The sequence below is a fragment of the Phocoena sinus genome, chromosome 8, assembly GCF_008692025.1.
Source record: "Phocoena sinus isolate mPhoSin1 chromosome 8, mPhoSin1.pri, whole genome shotgun sequence".
In the NCBI taxonomy this organism is placed as follows: Eukaryota; Metazoa; Chordata; class Mammalia; order Artiodactyla; family Phocoenidae; genus Phocoena; species Phocoena sinus.
Window position 1 is genome coordinate 83525476 of NC_045770.1, and position 25122 is coordinate 83550597.

General features: G+C 33.6%; 1 protein-coding gene across 2 annotated transcripts in view; it reads left to right on the forward strand.

Annotated features, from left to right (window-relative positions):
- Nucleotides 1-25122, forward strand: part of ELP4 (elongator acetyltransferase complex subunit 4) — a 257937-nt gene that overhangs the window by 88663 nt on the left and 144152 nt on the right. For both annotated transcript variants that reach the window (XM_032638892.1, XM_032638893.1), the window contains exons 6-8: nt 207-291; nt 5029-5217; nt 22582-22690. In XM_032638892.1, coding sequence (XP_032494783.1) covers nt 207-291; nt 5029-5217; nt 22582-22690 — 383 coding nt within the window. The remainder of the gene's footprint in view (nt 1-206; nt 292-5028; nt 5218-22581; nt 22691-25122) is intronic.

Consider the following 25122-nt stretch of genomic DNA (forward strand, 5'->3'; position numbering starts at 1 on the left):
TTGAGCTAGATAATATAGGGCATTGCAGCTTATTCCATGGATGTACTGACTTTTTATTTTAGAATGCCTTATACTGTTTTGTCTTATATTTAAGTATAGTCTCATAAATGTATATCTTTTAATTATTTATTTAAAGTTTTAGCTTACAGTTTGTATTTCCTGTGTAATAAGCTCATTTATGCATTTGAACCACTTCTTATCAACAGTTCTTTGAACCATAGCTACATAAAGCTGCTGCAGTTTATCCAGAACATCATTTATGAGGAAGGATTTGATGGATCCAATCCCCAGGTATTGAGTACCTTCAAAGCCTTTTTATAATCATGTATGTAATGCTGTTTTTAAACTCTCTAGGGGTAGACCCAGTAGGTCTTAGAATAATCAACAGCGAACAAGCTGTTTCTAAGCACAGAGGATGTAAATAAGCAGAGCACGGGCAGCCTTAGTTTGACTGTAAATGTGTATTTAGAATTTTAGCTAAGTTCTCAGTGGATGCCCATAAGATGTTCACATACATTGTCAACATTATTTTTAAATATGTATTTGTAGTACCTGGAGTTAATAAATACCACAGTTTGAAAATTACTGTTAAATCTGCAAGACTTGTACTCTTCTATTGAAATTTTTTATATTTCTGTCATTTAGGCCTTAATGTTAAATTATCTTATGTGTAAGAATTAATTATTTCAAGATTTTATTTATTATATTATGCTTTGAGTTGTCTCATTGAATAAAAGATGCATTTTTATTTGCTACATTAAAACATTTTATAAGTTAACTATTTCTCTGTAGCTCTATTTTAAAATACTTTCTCTGGATTCCTACTATTAAAAATGTTCCGGTTAGTTTAACTTAAACAAAATGAGGGAAATTTTATTTCTAGATATCATGCCTTTCACAATTCTTCCTCAGTGATTTTAATTGCTATTGCTGCTAAAAGTTTTGCATTTCATTTATATTATTTTAGCAGAATTATTTCCAGAGCACCATTATTTTTACTGAAGACGACAAAAAAGCCAAAAGTCTTATTTTCAGCATTATCAACTACATTTGCTCTTAATTTATATCATAGATTTTTAAATATTCTTATAAGCTTTATTGCTATATTTAACACTTTGTCCATAGCAAAATAAATACTTTTAAAATTTCTTTCAATCATCAGTTTAATAGCAGGTTGAAAATACTTATGTGTGTATGGCAAAGCACAGACATTCATTTATAGATGGTTTTTCATGTATGTTACAGTTTTTGTGATGGCCCTTGGTATTTAGTACAGTTTTATTTTGCTCATTGTTGTTCCATTTTTGGTCCTAGCTAAGATTTATGGGCACCATGTCTTCTCTTTGGTGGCAGTGCCCGTCTGGAGAGGTAATTGGTCCCTGACAGACACCTCTTCCCACTTGCTCTGGTAACTATGGAAACAGGCATGTCATAACAGTTCCTGTGGTACAGTGTGCAGAGCTGCTGCTCTTGTAGAATGATGACACATCTTCTAAGAGCAAGAAATTTTATAGAAAGCAAAAAAGCAAAGGCAGTAACAAAGAGATACCCTTATACTTACATATATGGATATGTATACACACACACACATCCGAAGAACCCTTAAAAAGCTATTATTGGAATAGAATGAAAGGTTTGTTTTCTTGTTTATATGAATCAACACTGTTTTCAGTAAACAATATTTTATTTCATGAACATTGATAGACAACAAACTGGTTTGGGTCTCTGAACCAGAGGTTCTATAACTTTTGACGTTCATAAAGATTAAACAGGGTTGAGACAGACGTTTTTATGGTGAGTACCAGGAATGCTAAAAACAAATTTTTAATTAAATTAAATATACCAATAAGTTATTATAAATATATATTTCCAATTTTATTAGAACTAAAATATAGTTAATGAATTCCCATATTTTTAAATTATGGATTGCATCATTTGCTAAATTACCTAGTCTATAAATCTGCCTCAGAAACTTTAGATTACTTCCAGAAGCCACAGAAATGCATCTATCAGGCACTACTTAAAAAAATATTATTCCCGAGTCAAAATAATATTCTGACACTGAAATAAATCCTACTTTTTAAAAGGATATTTTCATCTTACTTTCTCTATCACTACATTTTGAAATAAACTAGTTGGAGGCAACAGATAGAAATAGACTCTAAGGAACAGAGTATTATATACTACCATATAATTAATAACAGTAGCAAGTAAAGTATTGTAGCTCATCCCTAAAGATACTTGGAGTGGAAACATTTACAAATCGCTGTCATAATTTTATTTTTAATTTTTGATTTTCAGATATCTAAGAAATAATACAATAAATGAAATTTGAACATTGATTTTACTTAGAGTACCAGATTAAATATTTTAGATCTTCTCATAGGAATATATTTATTGTTCAACTGTCAGCAAACATTTATTTTTTTAATTTTATTATGCCTTACAGTATGCCCCATTATTATATGGTGTAGCAAGGAATTATACGTCCCAAACAACACAGGAAATTTGTAACTCAGCCTTTGTTTTTACAATACTGTCATATTTTTAAAAATATAAATGTATTCCCTGGGTTGAAGTATTATGCTCAATTATGTTCTAATGTACTGTGTACATACTTCACTTAAATATCTTATCACTCATTCATTCTCTGGCTTTTAATATTTTCATTCTTTCTATATGTGTATATCAGTGTAACTGTCAAAGTCACTAAACTGTGGTTCTCCTGATTCTGCACCTGACAGCATTTTTGTTATGAACTTGTGTAAACTTTTTGATACAGCAGCAGTAGGTAATGGTGACTGTGGGATAAAATACAGCTGACCTTTAGTTTCTGAAGTGTTGACAAGGTAAACAATATGAGGCTGCTCTCCTTTTACCATCAGATTTCATTCTAATATCTAGATTTGGGGCGGGGTGGAATTTTCTCTCTTTTTTTTCCAAGTTGCTCTTTCTGTTAGGAATCTAACTTAAGCTACAGTTCATAAGATAACAAGTTTAAGGATGAGAAAAATGAACCTTAATCTTGCCATTTTGTTTAAATTCTGAGTTTCTAAGTAATATATAAAAATGAATAACCTATCATATTTCACAGATATAGGAACTCATTGGAAATTTATTTATACTTCTAACATATACCATGGTACATCATATTACTTCATTTTATTCAAGTTATGCAGAAATAAAAAGAAAATAATTTTTATGGACTGTTAAGGATCACCACATATGGTATCTTAGGTGCTTGTCATCATAACCTCAAGGCAACCAGAAAAGAAAATTGGACCAACTACCTTGATATTATTGTCTTTGTGCTTTAGGCCCTAGAAGTCAGAAAGTTTTTCTCAAATGTGCTTAGACTAAATTCCTCTTTTTAAAATCTCATTCTCGCAGTTTTATCCAGGCCTTTGTCACTTTATATATTTGAAGAATTATATGGTCTCATACAGCAATGTTCTATTCTATCCTTTTAATTTTAGAAATGAGAAAACTAAGGCCTAAGTAATTACTTGTTTTACCCAAAATCATACATCTACTTAGTTGCACAATGCAGACTTTAAGTCTGTATCTTACCCATCTTACTATTGTCCCCGTAGTCTTTCCTCTTCTAACATTTCAACGTTTTATTCATTTTCCCTACTTTCTTTTGTCAATAAATTCTCCTTGAAAAGGAATACAAAAAATCACTTGTGTGTCTAATATCAGGGAGATATTATATATATATATATATATATATATATATATATAGTGTGTGTGTGTGTGTATATATATAGTATTGGGCAATAACTAGTTGGCTAATAAATTTTATTAGTGGTATTTTGTAGCAACAGCAAGTGATATATATATTTTAGGATCTTGTTTCATCAGAAATCACATCTAAAGTGGCATGTTCCAAATCTTTGCTTTGGGAGAATAGTCTTATTTTCCCCATTAGAATTGTAATAATGATTTTCCAGTTATTTCCATGTGCCAGGTTTTGCTAAGAGCTCCTTCCTTTGCCTGGAAATTTTGCTGAATTGCTAAGGAAAGCATTTGCAAAACATTTGTTCAGTTAGAATAACCCAAACAGTAGAATTTATTATAAACACATCTGCTGGCAAACATTTATTGACAATCATTTTAGGTTTTATTTAATGGTTTTTCAATACTCTTTTCCCAAGAAATATCATTCACTATTATTATGACCTTAATGTCAATGGGATCAAGTTCCAAACATTCACCTGTTAAGTTTTATTAAAAGTGTCAAATTATATCATAAAAAATAGCTTCAAGGGCTTCCCTGGTGGCGCACTGGTTGAGAGTCCACCTGCCAATGCAGAGGCCACGGGTTCGTGCCCCGGTCCGGGAAGATCCCACATGCCACGGAGCGGCTGCGCCCGTGAGCCATGGCCGCTGAGCCTGCGCATCCGGAGCCTGTGCTCCGCAATGGGAGAGGCCACAATAGTGAGAGGCCCGCGAACTGCAAAAAAAAAAAAAAAAAAAGTAGCTTCAAGAAGAAAAAATAGAGGCAAGTGTAAAATGCTAAACCCCCAAAAACACATTTTTAAACTTCTTTCAAACAAAATAGTAGGCGGTGGACATGATAGAATTTATCTGAGAAATAGTGAGCACTCTGTAGTTTATTGAAAGACTTACAGAGTTTTGTAAGAATGGTTTGTAAGCATTCTAGTTTAGATTCTCTCTATTATTACCTGTGATTTGTTATGTATTACTTTAATTGCCTCAAACATAATTCTTAGTCACCATTAAGATTTAGAAACAAAAGCTTGAGGCTTGTGATACTCTTCAAATTTTCCAAAAGAAAAAACAAAACAACAGTTCTGCTATTTTTTTATAGTCTTGTAATCTAAAAGGTTTCCTTTATATTGCCTTATTATTGATAATACATAAAACTTTTTACTACGTCTGTTGACATTATCTCCCTGATCTGTTTCAAATAAAAATAAGAACCAGCAGATGAAAGTAAAAGAGGTAGGTATCCTATTGTTTAATAAAACTTAATGTGTTTACCTCCCTCTCACTTTCCCTTAGAAAAAACAGAAGAACATTTTAAGAATAGGAATCCAGAATCTTGGTTCACCTTTGTGGGGAGATGACATTTGCTGGACAGAAAACTGTGACAGCAATCACAGTCTTACAAAGTTCCTCTATATGCTCCGTGGTCTTCTACGAAGCTCTCTTTCAGCCTGTATCATCACAGTGCCAACACACCTTATCCAGGTAAGAACTTTCCAAAACTACTTTCTCCTAACTCGTGGTTTATAGTGAAGAGCAGTTTATAAGTGCTTTATGAATCCGGTAAATTATTTTCATGTGCCATTTGGATAAAAGAGACTTCAGATGCTTGAAATGCCGGAGCAGCAAGATGTCTTTTAGATTATTCAGTTCTCTAGTACTTGTGGTTTTAATATACAGTGAGTATGTGGTAATTTCATCTTCACTAATTTTTTTATTTTTTTCTTTGATTTATTGTGAACTTGCTAGTATCATTGTGACATGAGGTTGATTTTGCTGTCATATCTTGTCGTTGATCATAAAGCTGATCTGAATATAGATCTTGAAGAGATATTTTTACACCCATGTATAGCAGCATTATTCACAACAGCTAACATGTAGAAGCAACCTGACTGTCCACTGACAGATGAATAGATAAGCAAAGTGTGGCATATCCACACAACAGGATATTATTCAGCCTTAAAAAGGAAGGAAGGGGCTTCCCTAGTGGCGCAGTGGTTGAGAGCCCGCCTGCCGATGCAGGGGACACGGGTTCGTGCCCCGGTCCGGGAAGATCCCACATGCCACAGAGCGGCTGGGCCCGTGAGCCATGGCCGCTGAGCCTGCGCGTCCGGAGCCTGTGCTCGGCAACAGGAGAGGCCACAACAGTGAGAGGCCCGCATACCGCAAAAAAAAAAAAAAAAAGGAAGGAAGTTTTCACATGTGCTACAACAGGGATAAATCTTGAGAACATTAGGCTCAGTGAAATAAGTCAGTCACTGAAAGACAAATACTGTGAATCCAGTTATATGACATACTTGGAGTAGTCGGAGACAGAAAATAAAATGGTAGTTGCCAGGTGCTGGGGGTGGGAGAGAATGAGAGTTATTATTTTAATGGGTATGGAGTTTCGGTTTTACAAGGTGTAAAGAGTTCTGGAGATGGCTGGTGCTGATGGTAGCACAACATTATGAATGTGTGGGTTTTTTTGTTTGTTTGTTTTTTGCGGTACGTGGGCCTCTCACCGTTGTGGCCTCTCCCGTTGCGGAGCACAGGCTCCAGACGTGCAGGCTCAGCGGCCATGGCTCATGGGCCTAGCCGCTCCACGGCATATGGGATCTTCCCGGACCAGGGCACGAACCCGTGTCCCCTGCATCGGCAGGCGGACTCTCAACCACTGCGCCACCAGGGAAGCCCTATGAATGTGTTTAATACCACTGAACTGTACACTTAAAAATGGTTAAGGGCTTCCCTGGTGGCACAGTGATTAAGAATCCACCTGCCAATGCAGGGGACATGGGTTTGATCCCTGGGCCAGGAAGATCCCACATGCCACAGAGCAACTAAGCCCATGCACCACAACTACTGAGCCTGCACTCTACAGCCTGCGTGCCATAACTACTGAGCCTGCATGCCACAACTACTGAGGCCCGCGGGCCCAGAGCCCATGATCTGCAACAGGAGAAGCCACCACAATGAAGAGTAGCCCCCGCTCGCCACAACTAGAGAAAGCTTATGTGCAGCAATGAAGACCCAATGCAGCCAAACATAAATAAATAAATAAATAAATAAATAAATTTATTTTTAAATGGTTAAAATGGTAAACTTTACACTATATGTACTTTACCACAGTAAAAAAAAATTGAAAAAAAAGCTGATCTGAATAGGACTAGTCCCCGTCTTCCCTCCTGGTTTCTATATATATATCTCCTGAAGTTACACTCTCATAAAAAGAGGCCAGCCTCCCCAGAGAAAGAGGGGTCTTTGTAAGATTTCCTCATTGATTCAAACAAGTTCTTTTCTTAAGAGTGTTCAAGGGGCAAGTTTGGGACTGTTTCCACAGTATGTATGTATATATGTATACATACACTATAACATGATACTAGAAATAATATAACTGAAATACCTGCTGCAAGGAATGGAATGTGAAAGTCAAAGTACTAAATCACTGAAGTCATTTTTTCTAATGTACATACTAAAACACTTTGATTTGGAATGAACTATAGCAAAGAAGTTTTGAGCTTTGTGTTACTTCTCTAAGAAGTAGCAATTATAACAATAATGAGAGCAACTAGCAAATAAAAAACACTAAGTCAGGACCTAACAATTCTTATAGAATTTTTATGTAAATGCTGTTATCTCCATTTTACATATAAGGAAACTGAGGTATAGAGAAATTCAGAAATTAGATCAAGGTTAAATACTTGAGAAACCATAATTTGAACCCAGAAAATCAGATTCTAGAACCATATTATGGGAAAGTTCTACTACAATATCTAACAGATTTGTATTCTGGAACTCATTCTTTCAAAGCTAGTAAATCTCAAATCTTTAACCTTAGAGCTAAATAGAAAGGACTTGAAGGGTTCATCTGAATTAAGCTCCTGTCCTTGGATATGTTAAGCATTATCCCTATTTCACAACTGAGGTCTGAACTTAAATGACATATTCAAGCAAATCAGAGAAACAAGGACTATGCTTGGTGACACTCCAAAGGTCTGTGAGAACTTTACATTTAATTACATTAACAGAAATTTAGCAGATGTAATTGAAATTTGGAGGTCTCCAGGGAGTACTGGAGTACTCGAATAAGAATAGACATATAAAACAATGGAATAGAATTGGCAGTCTAGAAATAAACCCATACATCTGTGGTCAACAAGGGTGCCAAGACCATTCAATAAGAAAAGAATAACCTTTCAACAAATGGCATGGGACAACTAGATAGCTACATGCAAAAGAATGAAGTTTGGACCCTTACCTCACACCATATACAAAAATTAATTCAGAATGAATCAAAGACCTAAATTTAAGAACCAAAATAATTATGAAATAAATATATGTATATATGTAATTTTAAAATTTATTGCAAAGGTGCCCATGCAATAAAGAAAAGAAAGAAAAAAATTTCTAAGGCCATTTTGGTAGTGATCATCATTATTATTTAGAGAAGAGATTCCAAACCTATTGTGAATGTTTGTGACAGTGATTCCTCTAGCCTCTGTGTAAGGGAAGAGCAGTAATACTATCAGAAGACTTCAAATCATCCTATGTACACCACTGAACATTAAGCAGTATTTGAATTTTGGTATTTTATAGATATATTTGAATTCTTGTAAAACTGAAAAAGATATAATTTAAATTCTGCTTTTTAAAATACCAGTAAAGAGACTATTTTGAAATGGAAATAGGAGAACATAGGGTCAGACTTTGGTGACCTTCTACCACAGTCTCTTCCCTAGACAATTTTGCCTAGCTATCGTATAGTAGTCTTCTGGTCCTAATATCAGTGGAGCTATAAGAAAAAACAAATAAATTATTCCCTTGCTCTTTGAACTTGACATCTGACCATATATTTGGTTTTTTATGAAAATACTTAGGAGAAAATGTAAAACTTAACAGTTTGCTTAAACCAGTCATGATATAAATAGTGGATAAAACTCTAAATAACTCTTAAAGACTGGCAAGGAAAATCACAATGTTTAGGCTAAGAAAAGAGAGTAAGAAGTGGAAGCAGTATGCTTACAAAGCTAACCAAAGACATATGCATACACAGAACCAGGGAACTGTGAGTTTGTTTAATAAAAACTTACACAGTGATTTCTACAGGCCATTTGCAGTCCTAAGATCTTTTCAAATATTAACTCATTTAATCCTTATAATAATCCTATATTGTTGGCACTATCATTATTTCCATTTTATAGATAAGGAAAAAGGGACAGAAAATTTAAGTGACTTTCCCAAGATCACACAGCTACTTGAGTGGCAGGATTTAGATCTAAGTGTTTCCCTTCCAAGTACCATACTCTTAACCACCATGCTCTGCTGCTTATTCAATGGAAGTACTAAAATAGGGTCAAAATCAAGAAGCAGACTGTGTACAAAGTAGCATTCAATGGTAGAAAGAGCCTGGGCTTTGGAGGGAGATAGACCCAATTAGTTATTTGGTCTTAGTCAAGTCCTAACTTTTTCAGCCTCAGCTTCTTCATTTGTAAAAATTCAGAGGATTAGCAATAACATGTGCTCACCCAGTGCTGGCACATGGTAGGCACTCATTATATGTCAACAATTGTCACCTTCACTATTGTTACTTAAACACACCTCCAAAACTGAGAATTTGAACAGAGATCAGGCTACAAAAACTAAAGTACACAAGTCCGTCGAAGTAATAGAAATCTTCAGCTTTCTGCCTCTTTTTATGAACAACATGAACAGGATCTTCTCACAGCTTAGACAGGTTAGGAACCTTGGCTGAAGTCAGTTGGCCATTGAAGTCTTAGTAACATCACCTGTTGTAACATGACTCTTTTTAACATCATACATCAACTTCCTCTGGACTATGACCAGTGCCTTCCCTGCAGACTCTAAGTCAAGGTTTAAATGGTGATTGAATAATTTATTCAATCAACAGAATTGCAAGTACTATTCTAGGCATCCATGGGGATAAAGTAGTGAACAAGACAAACAAGGTCCCATCCTCCTGGAGTTTCTTCAGAAGTATGAAAGATAGAATGGATGGAGCAGACAATCAGTATATGTACGTATTTTGGATGCTTGAGCTTGGTATTTGAGAGTAAAGTGGATTCTGACAGGAAATAAAAATGCAGTTTGATATCCTTGGAAATTTTGTCATATAATTAAACATCTATAGCTAATAGAAGTGTGACACCTTTATTTGAATATATTATATAAAGTATCACTACATTAAAAGTATATAAAATATCTATTTCTCTTAGATTGGGAAAAACAGCCAATCACAACCCTCAGAATGGGAAAAAATATTTGCAAACGAAGCAACTGACAAAGGATTAATCTCCAAAATATACAGGCAGCTCATGCAGCTCAATATCAAAAAAACAACCCGATCCAAAAATGGGCAGAAAACCTAAATAGACATTTCTCCAAAGAAGATATACAGACTGCCAACGAACACATGAAAGGATGCTCAACATCATTAATCATTAGAGAAATGCAAATCAAAACCACAATGAGATATCATCTCACACCAGTCAGAATGGCCATCATCAAAAAATCTAGAAACAATAAATGCTGGAGAGGGTGTGGAGAAAAGGGAACCCTCTTGCACTGTTGGTGGGAATGTAAATTGATACAGCCACTATGGAGAACAGTATGGAGGTTCCTTAAAAAACTACACATAGAACTACCATACGACCTAGCAATCCCACTACTGGGCATATACCCTGAGAAAACCATAACTCAAAAAGGGTCATGTACCACAATGTTCATTGCAGCTCTATTTACAATGGCCAGGACATGGAAGCAACCTAAGTGTCCATTGACAGATGAATGGATAAAGAAGATATGGCACATATGTACAATGGAATGTTACTCAGCCATAAAAAGAAACAAAATTGAGTTATTTGTAGTGAGGTGGATGGACCTAGAGACTGTCATACAGAGTGAAGTAAGTCAGAGAAAAACAAAGACCGTATGCTAACACATATATATGGAATCTAAAAAAAAAGATTCTGAAGAACCTAGGGGCAGGACAGGAATAAAGACACAGTCGTAGAGAATAGACTTGAGGACATGGGGAGGGGGAAGTGTAAACTGGGACGACGTGAGAGAGTGGCATGGACATATATACACTACCCAATGTAAAATAGATAGCTAGTGGGAAGTGACCACATGGCGCTCGGTGCTTTGTGTCCACCTAGAGGGGTGGGATAGGGAGGGTGGGAGGGAGACACAGGAGGGAGGAGATATGGGGATATATGTTTATGTATAGCTGATTCACTTTGTTATACAGCAGAAACTAACACACCATTGTAAGACAATTATACTCCAGTAAAGATGTTAAAAATAAATAAATAAAGATTACATGAAGTTCAAAAAAAGATAGCCAATCAGTGTTCTTACTTTAGTTATTAGCATTCTGTCAGACCTGTACAGTAATGATTAGTTACCCTTTATTGTACTTTTGGCATGCTTCCCATGTTTAATTTCATTGTAGAGAAGGAACACATAGTTAAGGAAATTGCAAAGAGGGGGAAAAGTTAAAATAGGGAAAATAATGACATAGATTCGAAACTGACTTAAACTTATTGTTGTAATAATACTTTTGCAAGTAGAGTGGAAAAGAATTATTTTTAAATTTGCATTTGAACTATTTTCTGCTCAGCCTCATAACTTTGAACTTGAAATAGTTTATTTCCTTTGGGTTAGAGATTATTTCCATCACAGCACAGGAAATAACAAGCATACATTAAAACAAATGAATAAAATAAATTCTAAATATCTGTTTGCTGAAAACACTAAAATTATTCATCAAGTATATTATGAATGTCTTAAAATATGTATGCATATATAGTCCTAAACACTTTTCCCTGTGAAGTAGTAGTATTACTCACCTGCTCTCTTGCTAGAATATAGTTTTAGTATCTGCCCAAAGACACTGTATTAAAAATGTATGTGAAAACGGCCAAGTTAAATACAGACTTTGTTACATGCTGAACTGTGGAGCAAAGTGTCATTAGAAGGAGCAGAACTATGGACGGCTCCCCTATATTCCGGCATTACTCAGTTCCCAGATCCCTGCTGTGTAGTTGTTCCACTCGCCAAGAAGCCTGTTAAAGAGCCCCCAAGAGCATGTGTACAGCCCTCCATGTTAATAGTTAATTGGTGAGGATGGCAAGATGAGAGGACAGCCGAACATGTGGTCTCTCAGACTCAAGCAGTAGACAGACCTTTAGTTATAATAACAGCAGCTGCTCACATTCTCACAACTCAACTGTTCAAAACTGTTGTCGAGTGAAGATTATAGTGGATTGAAAAAGAAAGAGGAAAAGTTACATCTAAGAAAAATAACTAAAACCCTACCTTGAAACTCTTCCTTCCTATTATCTTAAGTATGAGAATATTTTTTCAACTTTTAAAATCTTAAGTATAAATTTCCATATTAAAGATTGTTATATTTCAGCTACATTGAACATTCTGCTGCTTTTCTTCCTGTTTACTGTTAGAAACGCAAATGTCTGTACACCCTTCGAAACTTTTTAACGAGCTTTTTTTACACGGTGATAACTTTGAAGCTGTTACAATTAGTTACTGTTTGATTTCCATATCTAGCAACATATGAAACTCTAATGTTTTTTGGTCTTATAAATGAGAACTGGCTTACTATTAGCGAAATTTGTCATCCACTTGCAAATTATACAAATATTTTGTGCCTTTTAAATTAATTTTATTTGCAATTGTCAGTGACAGTTCTGCTTAAGAAAAATGGTGACCAATAACATTTCTTCTTTTTGGAAATAGAAACTTAGTTTCATGCCTTATTATGATTATATTGGCGAGGCGAAAGGCAAATAAATTTCCCCTAGCTTATGCATTTTATTTACACAATATGTGACAGGTTGTTCTCAATTTGTATTTTTTATTGATTGAAAACACTTTTACCTGAAACTGTCAGGAAATAAATATTAAAGCACTTAGAGTTGTAATTAAAATAGGAAAGGTTATTTTTCTATACCTTTCTCACAGCTTTCCTTTCAAAAAGAAAATTTACTTTTTATTATTGCTAATATATTCAAGCTGTCATAATCTACACTTTTAAGGAATTTTTAAATATAAACAACCCAATAAATTTCTCCTTAACTATAATAATGCAGGAGTGAAAACTTCCTTGACATTTTTGATGATAAAATATGAAATAACTTTTTCTCATTCTGCAATAATTCTTTGTATTGCTAGCATTTAATGTATTTGTGTATAGAACATTAGTTGGTAAACTATTTAACCTTTCTTTTATTCAGAATAGATTTTAGATTTGTAACTGGCCTATAACATTTTTATTGGTCATCACTGGCACTTCGTCAGTAATAACCCTATTCAGTTTTTATCATAAACCACTATTTTCCAACAATTTTATCTGTGGAATTTCCCTCCCCACCCTCCCCCCACCTCCAGCTACCTCACTGAAGAAAACTATCACCAGCATTAGTTAGCTTATACCAAGGAAAAATCATTTTCTGAAGAAAAGCAGGAAGACAGGCCCTTGTTACATGTCTCTTGAAAACTGAAAGAAGTTTTAGTGTGTTATTTTAATTGATACATTTTCAAATCAATCCTCTATAATATTAATATATGAAAACTTTGAACCCACTGAAGTAAATGATGCAGTATGTTTCAGTGTGGAGAAATTCAGAGCAAACCTTTTCACATCCATAAACTTGTGTTCATGCTGAGTATTTTAGCAGCTAAACTCTAAGGCAAGCAATGGACAGCTATAGAACTAACCACTAATATAGGATTATGAAATGTGGACTCCAGTGGCCTTGTGAATTTCTCTCAGTGTGAAATCTTTTATTCTTAAAACAAGACCTAAGAATAATTGTATGGTAAGGGAACAACAGACTCTTATGAGTTTACAACTATAAAATTCTGGAAAATATTTTTTTTCTAATTGTTGATATGAGCATCATTATAGGAAAACATAACACCACCTTCTGCCGTATAACTTAATCTATCTTAAATGGTCTTTTAAAATGTACTTTATTAAGGAGAATTATTATTTGAAATGGTCTTTTTAAATACAGTTTGTTACAAATATTTAAGGCTGAAAATTACAGATTCAATCTCTTGATCACGACTATGAATTATTAAAGGATAAAGTTGGATATTCTGGGTATCAATTTTTCATATTCTCAACTAAGAATCTGCCTTAATTTTTCTAGACCTTCTCAACTACTCATATAGATTGCAAAAAATTAACATTTTTAAAAGTTTAAAAAGAATTATTTTTAATGAAATGAATCATATTAAACCCATATTAATTTACCATATTTGTCAAATTCCAGTCTTTGAAAATTTAGTAACTTCGTACAAGTCTGGTTGGGTGTAAACAGAGTCTGTTTTTCTTTACAACAACAAATAATAGAACTGTGTTTCAACTCTGCTCCTATATGCTTGGATTTATAAATTTTTATAGTTCCAGTGTTTTTTTCTTCTGTTTCATATTACACAATCTAGTGTTTGATTAATTTTTTAAATCAAATTTAGCTTGTATGCATTATACTTATATTTCTAATTTACTTTCTTGGTCCAGGATGTTTGAAAGTTTTTACACAAATAAACCCCAAATTTCTTATAAGTTTCTGTCTACATAGAGCGTTAGGAGCAGTATATGTGCCATTTTGTCATAGTGTAAATATGCATATTAAATAAGGGTAGCATATTTAAAACTGTCAGTAAGATTCATGTGTGTCTTCAAAAGTAAAAAGAGTCATTTAGAAACCTTTTATTATAATTAATCTAACCAAATCATATTTGATAAGGCATACAATTAAAAATAATTTTGACTTTAAATACTTTTTTGCTTTCCCTAAAATTATGAAGTTTTGGTTCATGTGGCAATTCATACTATATAGTTCCTAGTAGTGGTGATGGTTGGTAAAGTACTATTTAGAGCCAAAATTTTCAAATATATCAATGATAGAAATAGTGAAATGTCTCATCACAGTATGGAGATTGAGTCATCTGTTTGGGCATATGGAATCTTTGGCTGCTGGACTGCATAGTCTTTATAATGCCCAATGTCCAGGCATGGACACAACTGTTCTGGGAGCAGAATCGGGGAGGGACTCTGTGTTTCGTCTCCTTGAACATGATAGAAGAAAAAAAGGGGGAGGATCTTTAACATTATTTTTATTATAGACTTTACTACATCACTTTTGTGTACAGAAAAGAAGTACAACTTAACTTAATTTTGTATTTATTTTACAAATAGAATTACTAAGCTTTTTATCTTGGGTGTTACAAGCTTTCTGAAAAACACCTATAAGAAAATGCAAATTTTGAATTATTCCTATTTATATACTTAAATGCATACCTTCCCTTAAAGAAAGATTACTGTCTTCAAAGAAGGGTGATACTTATTTCTTAATATCGAGACAAAACATGCTTGTAACGAATTATAATTTAAAGCTGTTTAAGTACCAGGTCATATATTATATCCTAACATTATTTTTTAGCCCTTTGCTATTAATTACATCATTATTACTATATAAAGAGTTCCCGCTTCTCTAATAATGTTTTCACACCCTATGTAGTTAATCTTTAATGTTGGGGAGGACGGGAGAGAGATTAAATTAGCCTTGTAACCTCTTTCTCTTCCAGGCTGATGATGGAAAATAAAAGCTCTTAGCCACAAAATGTAACACTTAGAATTAATATTTAATTAGACTAGCAAATTGTACACAGTGGCTGAAAGCTTCCGAAGAGTTTTTAGTGCCACAGTTGACCTACAGGTTTAATAATAACTCACTTCTAGAAGCAAGTGCCAGTTCAGCATAGTAGAGCCACTGTAAGAAAGTCCTGAGAGATTAAAATCAGCAAACCAAATGGCAGGCAGGGATTCCTGGGATGGAGCCTTCTGGAAAGCTGGGAGCTGGAATAGCTTTTAAGCCAGGATTCAGATGAGAACAGTGGGTGAAAAAGCTGATCCCTCCTGTTCTGGGAGCTTCTGGTTGTAGGCCAAAATCTTAGAACAGATTTTTACTAAATGTTTTTGCTGCAGCTATTAACTTACATTGAAAATCAAATATTGAATAATTTTTCTGTAAAATTTAACAAAATTTCTGTGTAAACATTCGTTCTTAATTTCTTATATATTAGTACATAATATCTGTAAACTCAGATCATTAGATTATCAGATGGGTTTGGCGCTGTACATCTATGCTGTTTTGCTGTGACATGCTGTTTCCTTGTTCCCTGTATAGTTGATTTATATGGTTCATTTCTATATTATTTCATTACGGGACATTATGCAGAGCCTGAGAAAGAGATTCTGAAGTCTGTAGCCCAAGAAATTTTTTCTTCCAGAAGAGATATATATCAACAAACATAAATCAGAAGCATTTTTAATTTTTAAAGACCTAATATTTATAAAAGCAATTGTACATTTGTTTATGCTTATGATGCAATTAAATTATAAGTAAATAATTGGACCTCCTGGTGAAACATTGGATCCTTATATCTCTGAGAAATTAATCTGGTGAAAAAATAGGATACCATGAGTTTGAAAATGTGCAAATACAGCACAGCCAACTAAAAAAGGAACACCTTACATAATTTGTTGGTTATATCTTAAATAATTGAAGGAAAGCTAGTCATTAGTTAAAAATTCAAGCAGGTGAGAACCTTGCCAGCAGAGGGAGTAGTCCTGTCTTCCGTCAGGTTCCCATCATATTCCCACCTGCCTCAGCCTTTTTCTCAGCCAGTCTCCCATCTGGACCTGGCTCTGTCAGCCTGTTCCTGATGACAGGCTATAATTTTATACTCAATATGGGATTATTCTAAGCTGATTTTAAATTTTAGTATCTTTAACCTACCACTGCATCGCAAACATCAGCTGGATGCTCTGTTTGATATTTGGATATTAGCAGTTGTTTTTCCAGGCAGGGTGTGAGCTTTTGGACATCTGCGAATTGCATTTTAAGGGTTTCATGTATAAAGTAGTGAGCAACAAATTTCTGATTTAGGAAGTTACCCATAAAAGATTTTAAAATACAAGTAAATTTCCATGGGAATAATTTCTATAATATGAAACTAGATGATGTGTAGTTTATTAAAAATGCCTAAAATTAATTTTGAATATTTTGCTATTATTCTGTTCAGCCTATTCATTACAGCATTTTGTTCAGTCCATTTATAAGGGTTTTCAGAATTGTAGGGTTTTTTAATGTTTTATATAATAACTTACTAAAAAATAAAACTGATGTAAACAAATGTTCTGCAAAGCATGTAGTATTTGAGACCAGGGTAAATGTAAATAATATATCTGAAAATACCATCATGTGTTCTTTAAAAAATGCTTCAATTTTAAGAAACCAACATTTTCATACCAAAATATAGAATAACAAGTGTATGATTAGATGGAAAACAAAAAATATGGCTCCATTGCTTAATCCTAGTAAAAATCCTGGTATTTGGCAACATACTCAGCAATTTCTTTTGCCCTTGAGGTAGCTATATTTACCATTAGCTTCTTTGTGGATATGTTTTAAACATTAGAAAAAGGAACCGAAATATGTTGTTTTATGATTTCCCTCCATGAATATCAATATACAATGCTACCGAGAGAGTGTTGCCATTAGGATTTTTTTAATTTACAGAAGTTCCTCCATATTTTAAAATTGTATGTGACTTTGAATAAAGTTCAGTATTAAATCTGGAAAGATTTAATCTAATACCTTCACTAAGGTTAATATTATTATTAATATAAGTATAATTTTGATAAAATTATATTCTTTCTTAAACTCAAAATTAATTATGAATATAATTATCTCCCCACTATCAATTTTTTTTTTTAGTAAAATAAGAGACTAATGCACAGAAGTAAGTGACAACTCTGGGAAGGTGAGGGAAGGCATGTAAAAAGTTACAAACTGTATAACAGTTTTTTCGGGTTTTTTTGCGGTATGTGGGCCTCTCACTGCTGTGGCCTCTCCCGTTGCGGAGCACAGTCTCTGGACGCGCAGGCTCAACGGGCATGGCTCACGGGCCTAGCCACTCCGCAGCACGTGGGATCTTCCCGGACCGGGGCACGAACCCGTGTCCCCCTCATCGGCAGGCGGACTCCCAACCACTGCGCTACCAGGGAAGCCCTAATTTTATTATTTCATAGTCTTGATTTCAATTGAATGGAGAACTTAATAAGCATGGAAAAACAAATACCTCATTAAATATCCCTAGATTTATCCCTTCATTCAAGTTTCTTTTTTTTATTACACGACAAAAAAAAAATGTCATGAGTTGTGGTATGTTTGTGTTTCTAATATCATTTTTCAAAAAATGTTATTATAACTTGAGCTGTTAAGTAGAATACTTGCTTTTCTTGTGGTGATTCCCTCCCCACCACAGACACACACATCGTTTCACATAGTAGGGTCAAACATAAAGTAATTTAAATATTTCTTTAACTTTTCAATATTAACTTGATAGTGCTTTTGTGCTATTGTAGTCCCAAATCTGATGTGCGTGCCATACTCAGATGGAGCTCAACCCTTCATATTATGTGTTTGCTGTCTTTCTTATTGAGTAACCCAAGAACTTATTATAATTTGAGGCGTTTCACAAATGCTTTATGTCAGTTGATTTATTCCTTTCAAGCTTGTTGATAGTTAAGTGATTGGTTAATTACTTTTTAATTATCTTGTTAAAATCTTTCCTGGAAGTATATATTGTATTGGTACAAACTATATCGTTTATATTGTTGAGATAATTAAGTCCAAGTAAGTAAGGAAATATTCAGAGTTTTTTGATATATTCTCATTGTTACTTGGTTATTCTAAATAGGTATCTCAACTATTTTCATTAGAAAACAAAGGGAGCTTCCTGTGGCAGTAGTTGAATTTTTATCTCTTAACAAAGTTCTTAATTTTGGCTTTATGAGCTTTGAATTGGAAAATAGCATTAAATTAACCTTCCTTTATTTAAAATCTATTTAATGGATTTGGCATATCCTAATAAAAAGCGGTTACCATTCTGTAGTAGTAAATAGGAAACATTCTATGAAACCAAACAAGGAACAATCAAACAAAAACTCTGTGAAGTTTTTTGTGAAATTAAAATTGGAGTAAGAAGGTAGTCAACTGGACATTCCGATTTGCCTTTTTTATTTGCAACATCATTTGACATAATTTAAATTTAAGTAATTAATTAAGAAATTACACCACAACAGAAAGTTTTAAGAACCTTTTATGTAACTTAATACAATGCTATTTGGGATTGCCAGCAAACTCTTAAAACTCCTGGACCCTGGCTCTCTCCTGGCTTCCCTCCTAGTCATGTCTTGGCTACTATCCAGAGCTGACAACTTTCACCCAGGACTGAAGGGCGATTTGCCTAGTATAAGAAAGATTTTTGAGTCATCCTAGATTTTCACATCCAGATGGGCAGGAAGGAAGAGTGGCAGTATCATTGTATATATTTGGGTGATGTCATTATGCCATGCATGTGGTGTAACCATTAATTTACTCATACTGGTGAATACTGAATGTCCTTACTCAAATATTCCTTATTGGCAACTATATTGCAACAACTTCAAATTTAACACAAAAATTATTCAAAATTTATGTCTAAGTAATAGACGCACAAATACCTTTACTTCTCCATTTCCAACTACATACATATACTGTAGACTAAAGAGGTTTCGCATCTTGGCTAATAACATAAAAACACTTAGACTCTCTTAAGATGAGAATATAGAAGTTCCAGTTTCCAGGCCTCTGCTAAAATCATTATGCTAAAGCTTTCTGAACATTGCAGGTTATAATAAGACAATTTATTGTCCATAGTGCATTATTCCTAAAGTGAATTGTGATTATTATGCTTTTAAGGATTTTTAAAAGCAGTTAACTTTAGATTCTTTTAAGTAAATTTACCTACCTTTATCTAAAAGACCATTTAGTATTAATATTATGATTTGAAAGACATTTTGACAAGAGTGGTTTTAAGGTACGATTACATCAATATACCACGTTCCCTATGAATCTTGGAGGTAAAGAAGTAATCTGTAACACTATTTGAACTTTTAAAAAAGTAAGTACCTTTACATGCCCAAATATCTTTTATGCTCCTACAAATAACTGGAAGACTGAATGAGTTTAGGATAAAATTCATCTCATTCAGAAACTTAGATGTTATTCTTATATAATTTCCTGTGCTTTTTATTTTATAGACATTTTTCAGATATCTATACAACTTTCACAATTAACCTGGTTTGCCACATTACATAAACTGTTTTCTAGAATTGCTGTGCAGAAAGCAGTAAGCTCACCGTTAAATGTAACTTATATTATGGTAATGATTAAAAGTTTATTCTTGTTCTGATACTTCATGGAAGCTTTTAAGATAGAATTTCGTTTGTAGTTAATAACATGTAAACCTATGGAGCTTAGCAATATGACAAATGAAATATATGTATGAGTTTCTGAGATTTTAAAATCTAGGCTGTCTGTATCTTTTATATTAATTCATCAGTTTTCCTCTGCAAGGTGGATAATTGATATTTTTAATCTCTCGCAAATTACCTTAAAAAGACTTATAATGTAGATAAATATTACAGGATGTTAAGTGGTTTATTAGTCAATTTTAAGGTTAAATTAAGGAAAGAAACCTTCTTTGAAATAAATGTCATGTTGACCATTTAAATACACAGGACCTTGCTTATATACTACTAGAATGGAAGACTAATTCCATACTTAAACGTTACAATTTCTGTCATTCATAAGCCCTAGTTTATATCACTGAAATCCTGATATTTGAGTCGTAAGAAAAATTGACTTTTATAATTTTAGATTCAGATATTTAGATACAAAGGCTCAGTCTTCTATTTATAGATAAAAGGAAATCTGACCTTTTTGATTAAGAAATATTGTCAGTAGCCTTTATAAGTGCTTGTTCATCTGAGGGTCCATGGCAGGAGTACTCTTCCCAGTTGAGTTTATCCTAAAAATGAAATGATAAGAGTCTGCTGGTTGTTATCTAAGATCCTTCTTAATGGGAGAACCACATGGTTATTCTTCATCTCCCACTTGTTCTCACCCTCTACAGCCAACTCAGCCATACCCCACCCCCACCCCAACATTGTTCAGTACTCAGCACAATGAATCATTTTCAAGTTGACTCATTGTGAACTGTCTCCCAGCTGTTGGAATGTCTGGCAGACATTTTTGTTTGGGTGAAGAATAACTGGCTGAAACCCAACCTGGATGAGCTCGATATAATGGTCTTTGGCTAAAGAAATATTGAGAGGAGCATGTTTATGGCCTTTGAAACCCCTGTTATTCCTGGAGTAAGACCATCCCCTGTGGCATAGAACTGAAAGTAAGGGATCAATCTGGATTATTTTCTCACCATTGAATGAAAAATTGCCTTGGAAAAAATAGGCATTTCCAAATGATGTTCGTTTTTCTATTCTTGGTACCTCCCCCCCGTGATTGAAAGTATTAAAGACAATTAAGGGTAATTACTTTTGCTGCTTCCTTTTAAGAGCACTATTTCAAAGGCTGTAATATTCTCTTCATAACACACATTTCTACTTACAGAGGAGTTGCAAAGTACTGCCCTAGATGTGAGTTAACTAGTCACTTCAGCATAATGTTTAGTGACAGAGGCTACTGTGTATTTCAAACCAAGTCAGTTAACATTAACCAACCCTCTTTTATTTTTCATTCTTATGCGATCTTTACAAGAGAACTTAAACAGAGGAATACCAGTAAGCTCAATAGTCAATCACATTTTCAGAAAGTGAACATATTTGATTGTATTTGGACTTTTCTTAACAGGGGACATAGCATGAGACTGTAAATTGTCTTGACTGTTTTACATTTCCCATACTTTTTTTTAAGGATTAGTTTTAAAATGGTATATCAGTGTATAAAATGGGAGTTTCAAAATTATAAAATTTTATAAACAACAATCTTTTCAACTTAATCTGATCTTCAGATCAAATATTTTTCTAAGGTGTTATAGCCTATAAAATAGTTTTCAAACCTATCGCCCTATCAGGAGTTATAAGGAATACTGAACTTTATTAAATAAAATAATTCAAGAAAACCTGCAGATTATTGTGATTATATTTTTAATTATTACATTTTTTATAGCCATGAAATTCTGGGTATTTTAGAACTATTGCTATTTAAAATGTGACATCTTTTATAATGTATTGTTCAGCAGTATTTTTGATTCAGGTCTGGTTGTGTTGGGAAGGAAAGGGTAGGCTACTAGTCTAGTGCTGGTCATCTACAATCTTTTCTTTGCCTTTATTGTTATTACAGAGTCAAATAGCAGCATCTGGAAAGAGAGAATAGAAGACTGCAGAGCTGGCCATGCTGCAGACTCTTAGCTGGACCCTTCCATGTTTCTAATATGATACAGAGGACCTCAGCTATTATAAGGCTGGGACGTGGTCCCCGTTGACAGATGTTAGTGGGATCTTCCCTTATACATTATACTGTACTATATACTGCTTCTAAATTCTGATGTTTATCAGATTTTCCGATGGGCACTGGGTAAAGTAATTTGAAAAAATAATAGTATATGAAAATAAAGGTAGCCTTGCCCCTTAAGACAAGAGAAAAACTATTCTTCTATGAATACTAAGGTATGCCCCCTCAGCTCTTCAAATTAGAATAGCATACCTACATGGGCCATATTTTTCATCCAGTTTTCCACCTGTGGTAGCTTTAACTTTTTTTTTTTTTTTTTGGTAGCTTTAACTTTTAAGTTATTTCTTCATGTTGATAGTCTGTCTTTTCTACAATTTGTCATTGAGATGGCATAATGACATTGTCTAGGTGGTATATTTTAAATATAACATGAGTGTTTTGTTTCCTTGTTTTACAGAATAAAGCAATTATTGCTCGTGTTACGAACTTGTCAGATACAGTAGTTGGTCTGGAATCATTTATTGGTTCAGAGAAAGAAACCAACCCATTTTATAAGGATTATCATGGTAAGCAGCATCTTTATAATGAAAAGGGTGTGTTCCAATTGCCTGGAAGAATCTTGTCCAGTCATAATATCTACTGTCATGTAGCATGAATTTTATTTTTTAATATATCTGTTAAACTTTTTTCCTTCCTGGCCAATCTTTCATGGCAGCTTGTCACCAAACTACATTATGACTAAGAAGCATAGTAGCTATTTGAAAGGTGTCAAACCCAGGTACTAAGGCATGGCTCAGTCAGATGTACATTTTGTCCCTAAAGTTGCTGTGAAATCAGTCTTACTTATTAACCATGTTAGAAATAAGTATTATATAAATTCTAATAATAACAGCTATGTATAGTGGTTTATACTTTACAAAGCTTAGCTGTATGATAAATAAAATTCATACTGTATTACAGTTACAAAGTCCTAGTCAATCACATTTTTAGAAAGTAAACATCTTTTATTATATTAGGACTTTTCTTTGATCATTTTGTCGTTAGAGTTATTAGCAAGTTTTAAAATGTTACCACCCTAGTATAAACACAGGTCAAGTAATCAGGCTTCTTACTTATATTTTTTGACTTTTAATAGTATTTTAGTCATTCGGTTAATTTGGGGATTTTTTAAAATAAAAGTTCCTACATAGAACTGTCTCAATAGGGTAAGTTTAGTAGTTATGCTTATCTTAGATCTAAGCTGAATATAGAGTATGGTGAATACTAAATTTTTACCTATTTATTATTCTGAATGAATACTAATTATTGTAATTATTATTGTGGAACTACTATACTTCCATGGAAAACCTTAGTCTAAAGACTGAATAGCTTATTTGAAGCCTGCTACAAGATTGTGTAAGATTGTGATTGTAGGACTGTGGCAATTTCTAGAGGCTACCAACAAAAGGATTATAAGATACTTATGACCACCAGGGCTTTAAAGAGCTGGCGTAAAACCTTTTAAAAAAATAATAAAATAGCATGATCTAACAATCGAGTATTTTTTAAAAGGCTAGAAAATATAAACTGTGAACACAAACTACATAAAATAATTTGCCTCATGATCATTGCATAAGTGTGGATGTGGTATATGCCCAAATTAACCCTCTATATAATTCATTTAATGTATTACTATTGCTTTGGTAGGAAGAGAACTGTTAAGGTTAAACTATTTCCCTTTTTTTTCTTTTTCTAAAATTTGTATTAAACTATATATAATATTGTATTAGTTTTAGGTCTACAACATAATGATTTGATATAGGTATATATTGAGAAATTATTACCACAATAATTTTAGTTAACATCCATTACCACACATAGTTACACTTTTTTTTTTTCTGTTGGTGAGAACTTTTAAGATTTACTGTCTTAGTAACTTTCAAATATACAATACAGTATTGTCAACCGTAGTCACCGTGCTACACATTACATCTCCAGGATTTATGTATAACTGGATAAACTATTTCTTTAATTTATTATTTACATTTTATGTTAAAACAACTGAAGTTAAACATTATCTTTATGTTATATCTGAGTATCATTTGTAAGTACTATGAGTTTATAAATTTAGTAAAATCATATTCTGTATTTTAAAAAATATTATTTTGATTGAAACATTTCAAGGGTTGAAAAGCTATGATTTTTTTGTGCTGAAATCTCTGGATTGATCGGTTTTGTTTGCCACAGATTAATGGATGATTCTGATGATAAGTAAAGTTTCTGTTAATAAGAAGGACCTGACGAATGATTGATTCACTCTGTAAGGCCTCCTGATTTAACAGTTAGCTAAACAAGCACTTACAAGGTTAAAATGAGAAATGTGCAAGTGGAAGTATGGTGTGATTATTTCTAATATATTTTACTAAACAACTCTGTATGAGATATTTTTAATTTGTATGTAAGAGCTGTCTTCTTAATAACACCTTTTGCATTTTCTTAAGTTTAAAAAATTAAGTCAGATATTTTAGTGAATTATTTTTGAAGGGGCCATTTCTAAAGTTAAGCGCTTGGAGGTTGACCCTTTTAAGCTAACAATAATACATTACTAAGCGTCCAAATACACACGCACAAAACTATATACTAGAGAAGCAATTATGTAAATAAGATTTATCTAATTTGTTCGAATCTGGATTTCCCTTCTTCCTCCATGTTGAGGGATCAGTGTCTTTGGGATGGTAATTTTTAAATATGGGCTGAGTCAGGCAGAGAGACGCGCTGAAGAATCTTCCATGTCTTCGTCTGTGGCAAATGACCCCGAGTTTAGTCAGAAACTGCATTAAGCTGCACAAAAGCCATCCAGTGCCCTTGTCAGAAAAAATTAGCAAGTGTTTCTATTGACAAGAGGCCAAAGCTCACGGTTTACCTAGCACTGTTACAAAGCTTATAACAGCTACATAAAGGTCTAACATGCCACAGAAATGAGTGTCTTGGGATGGCATGGGGGTTAATGTTTGATCCT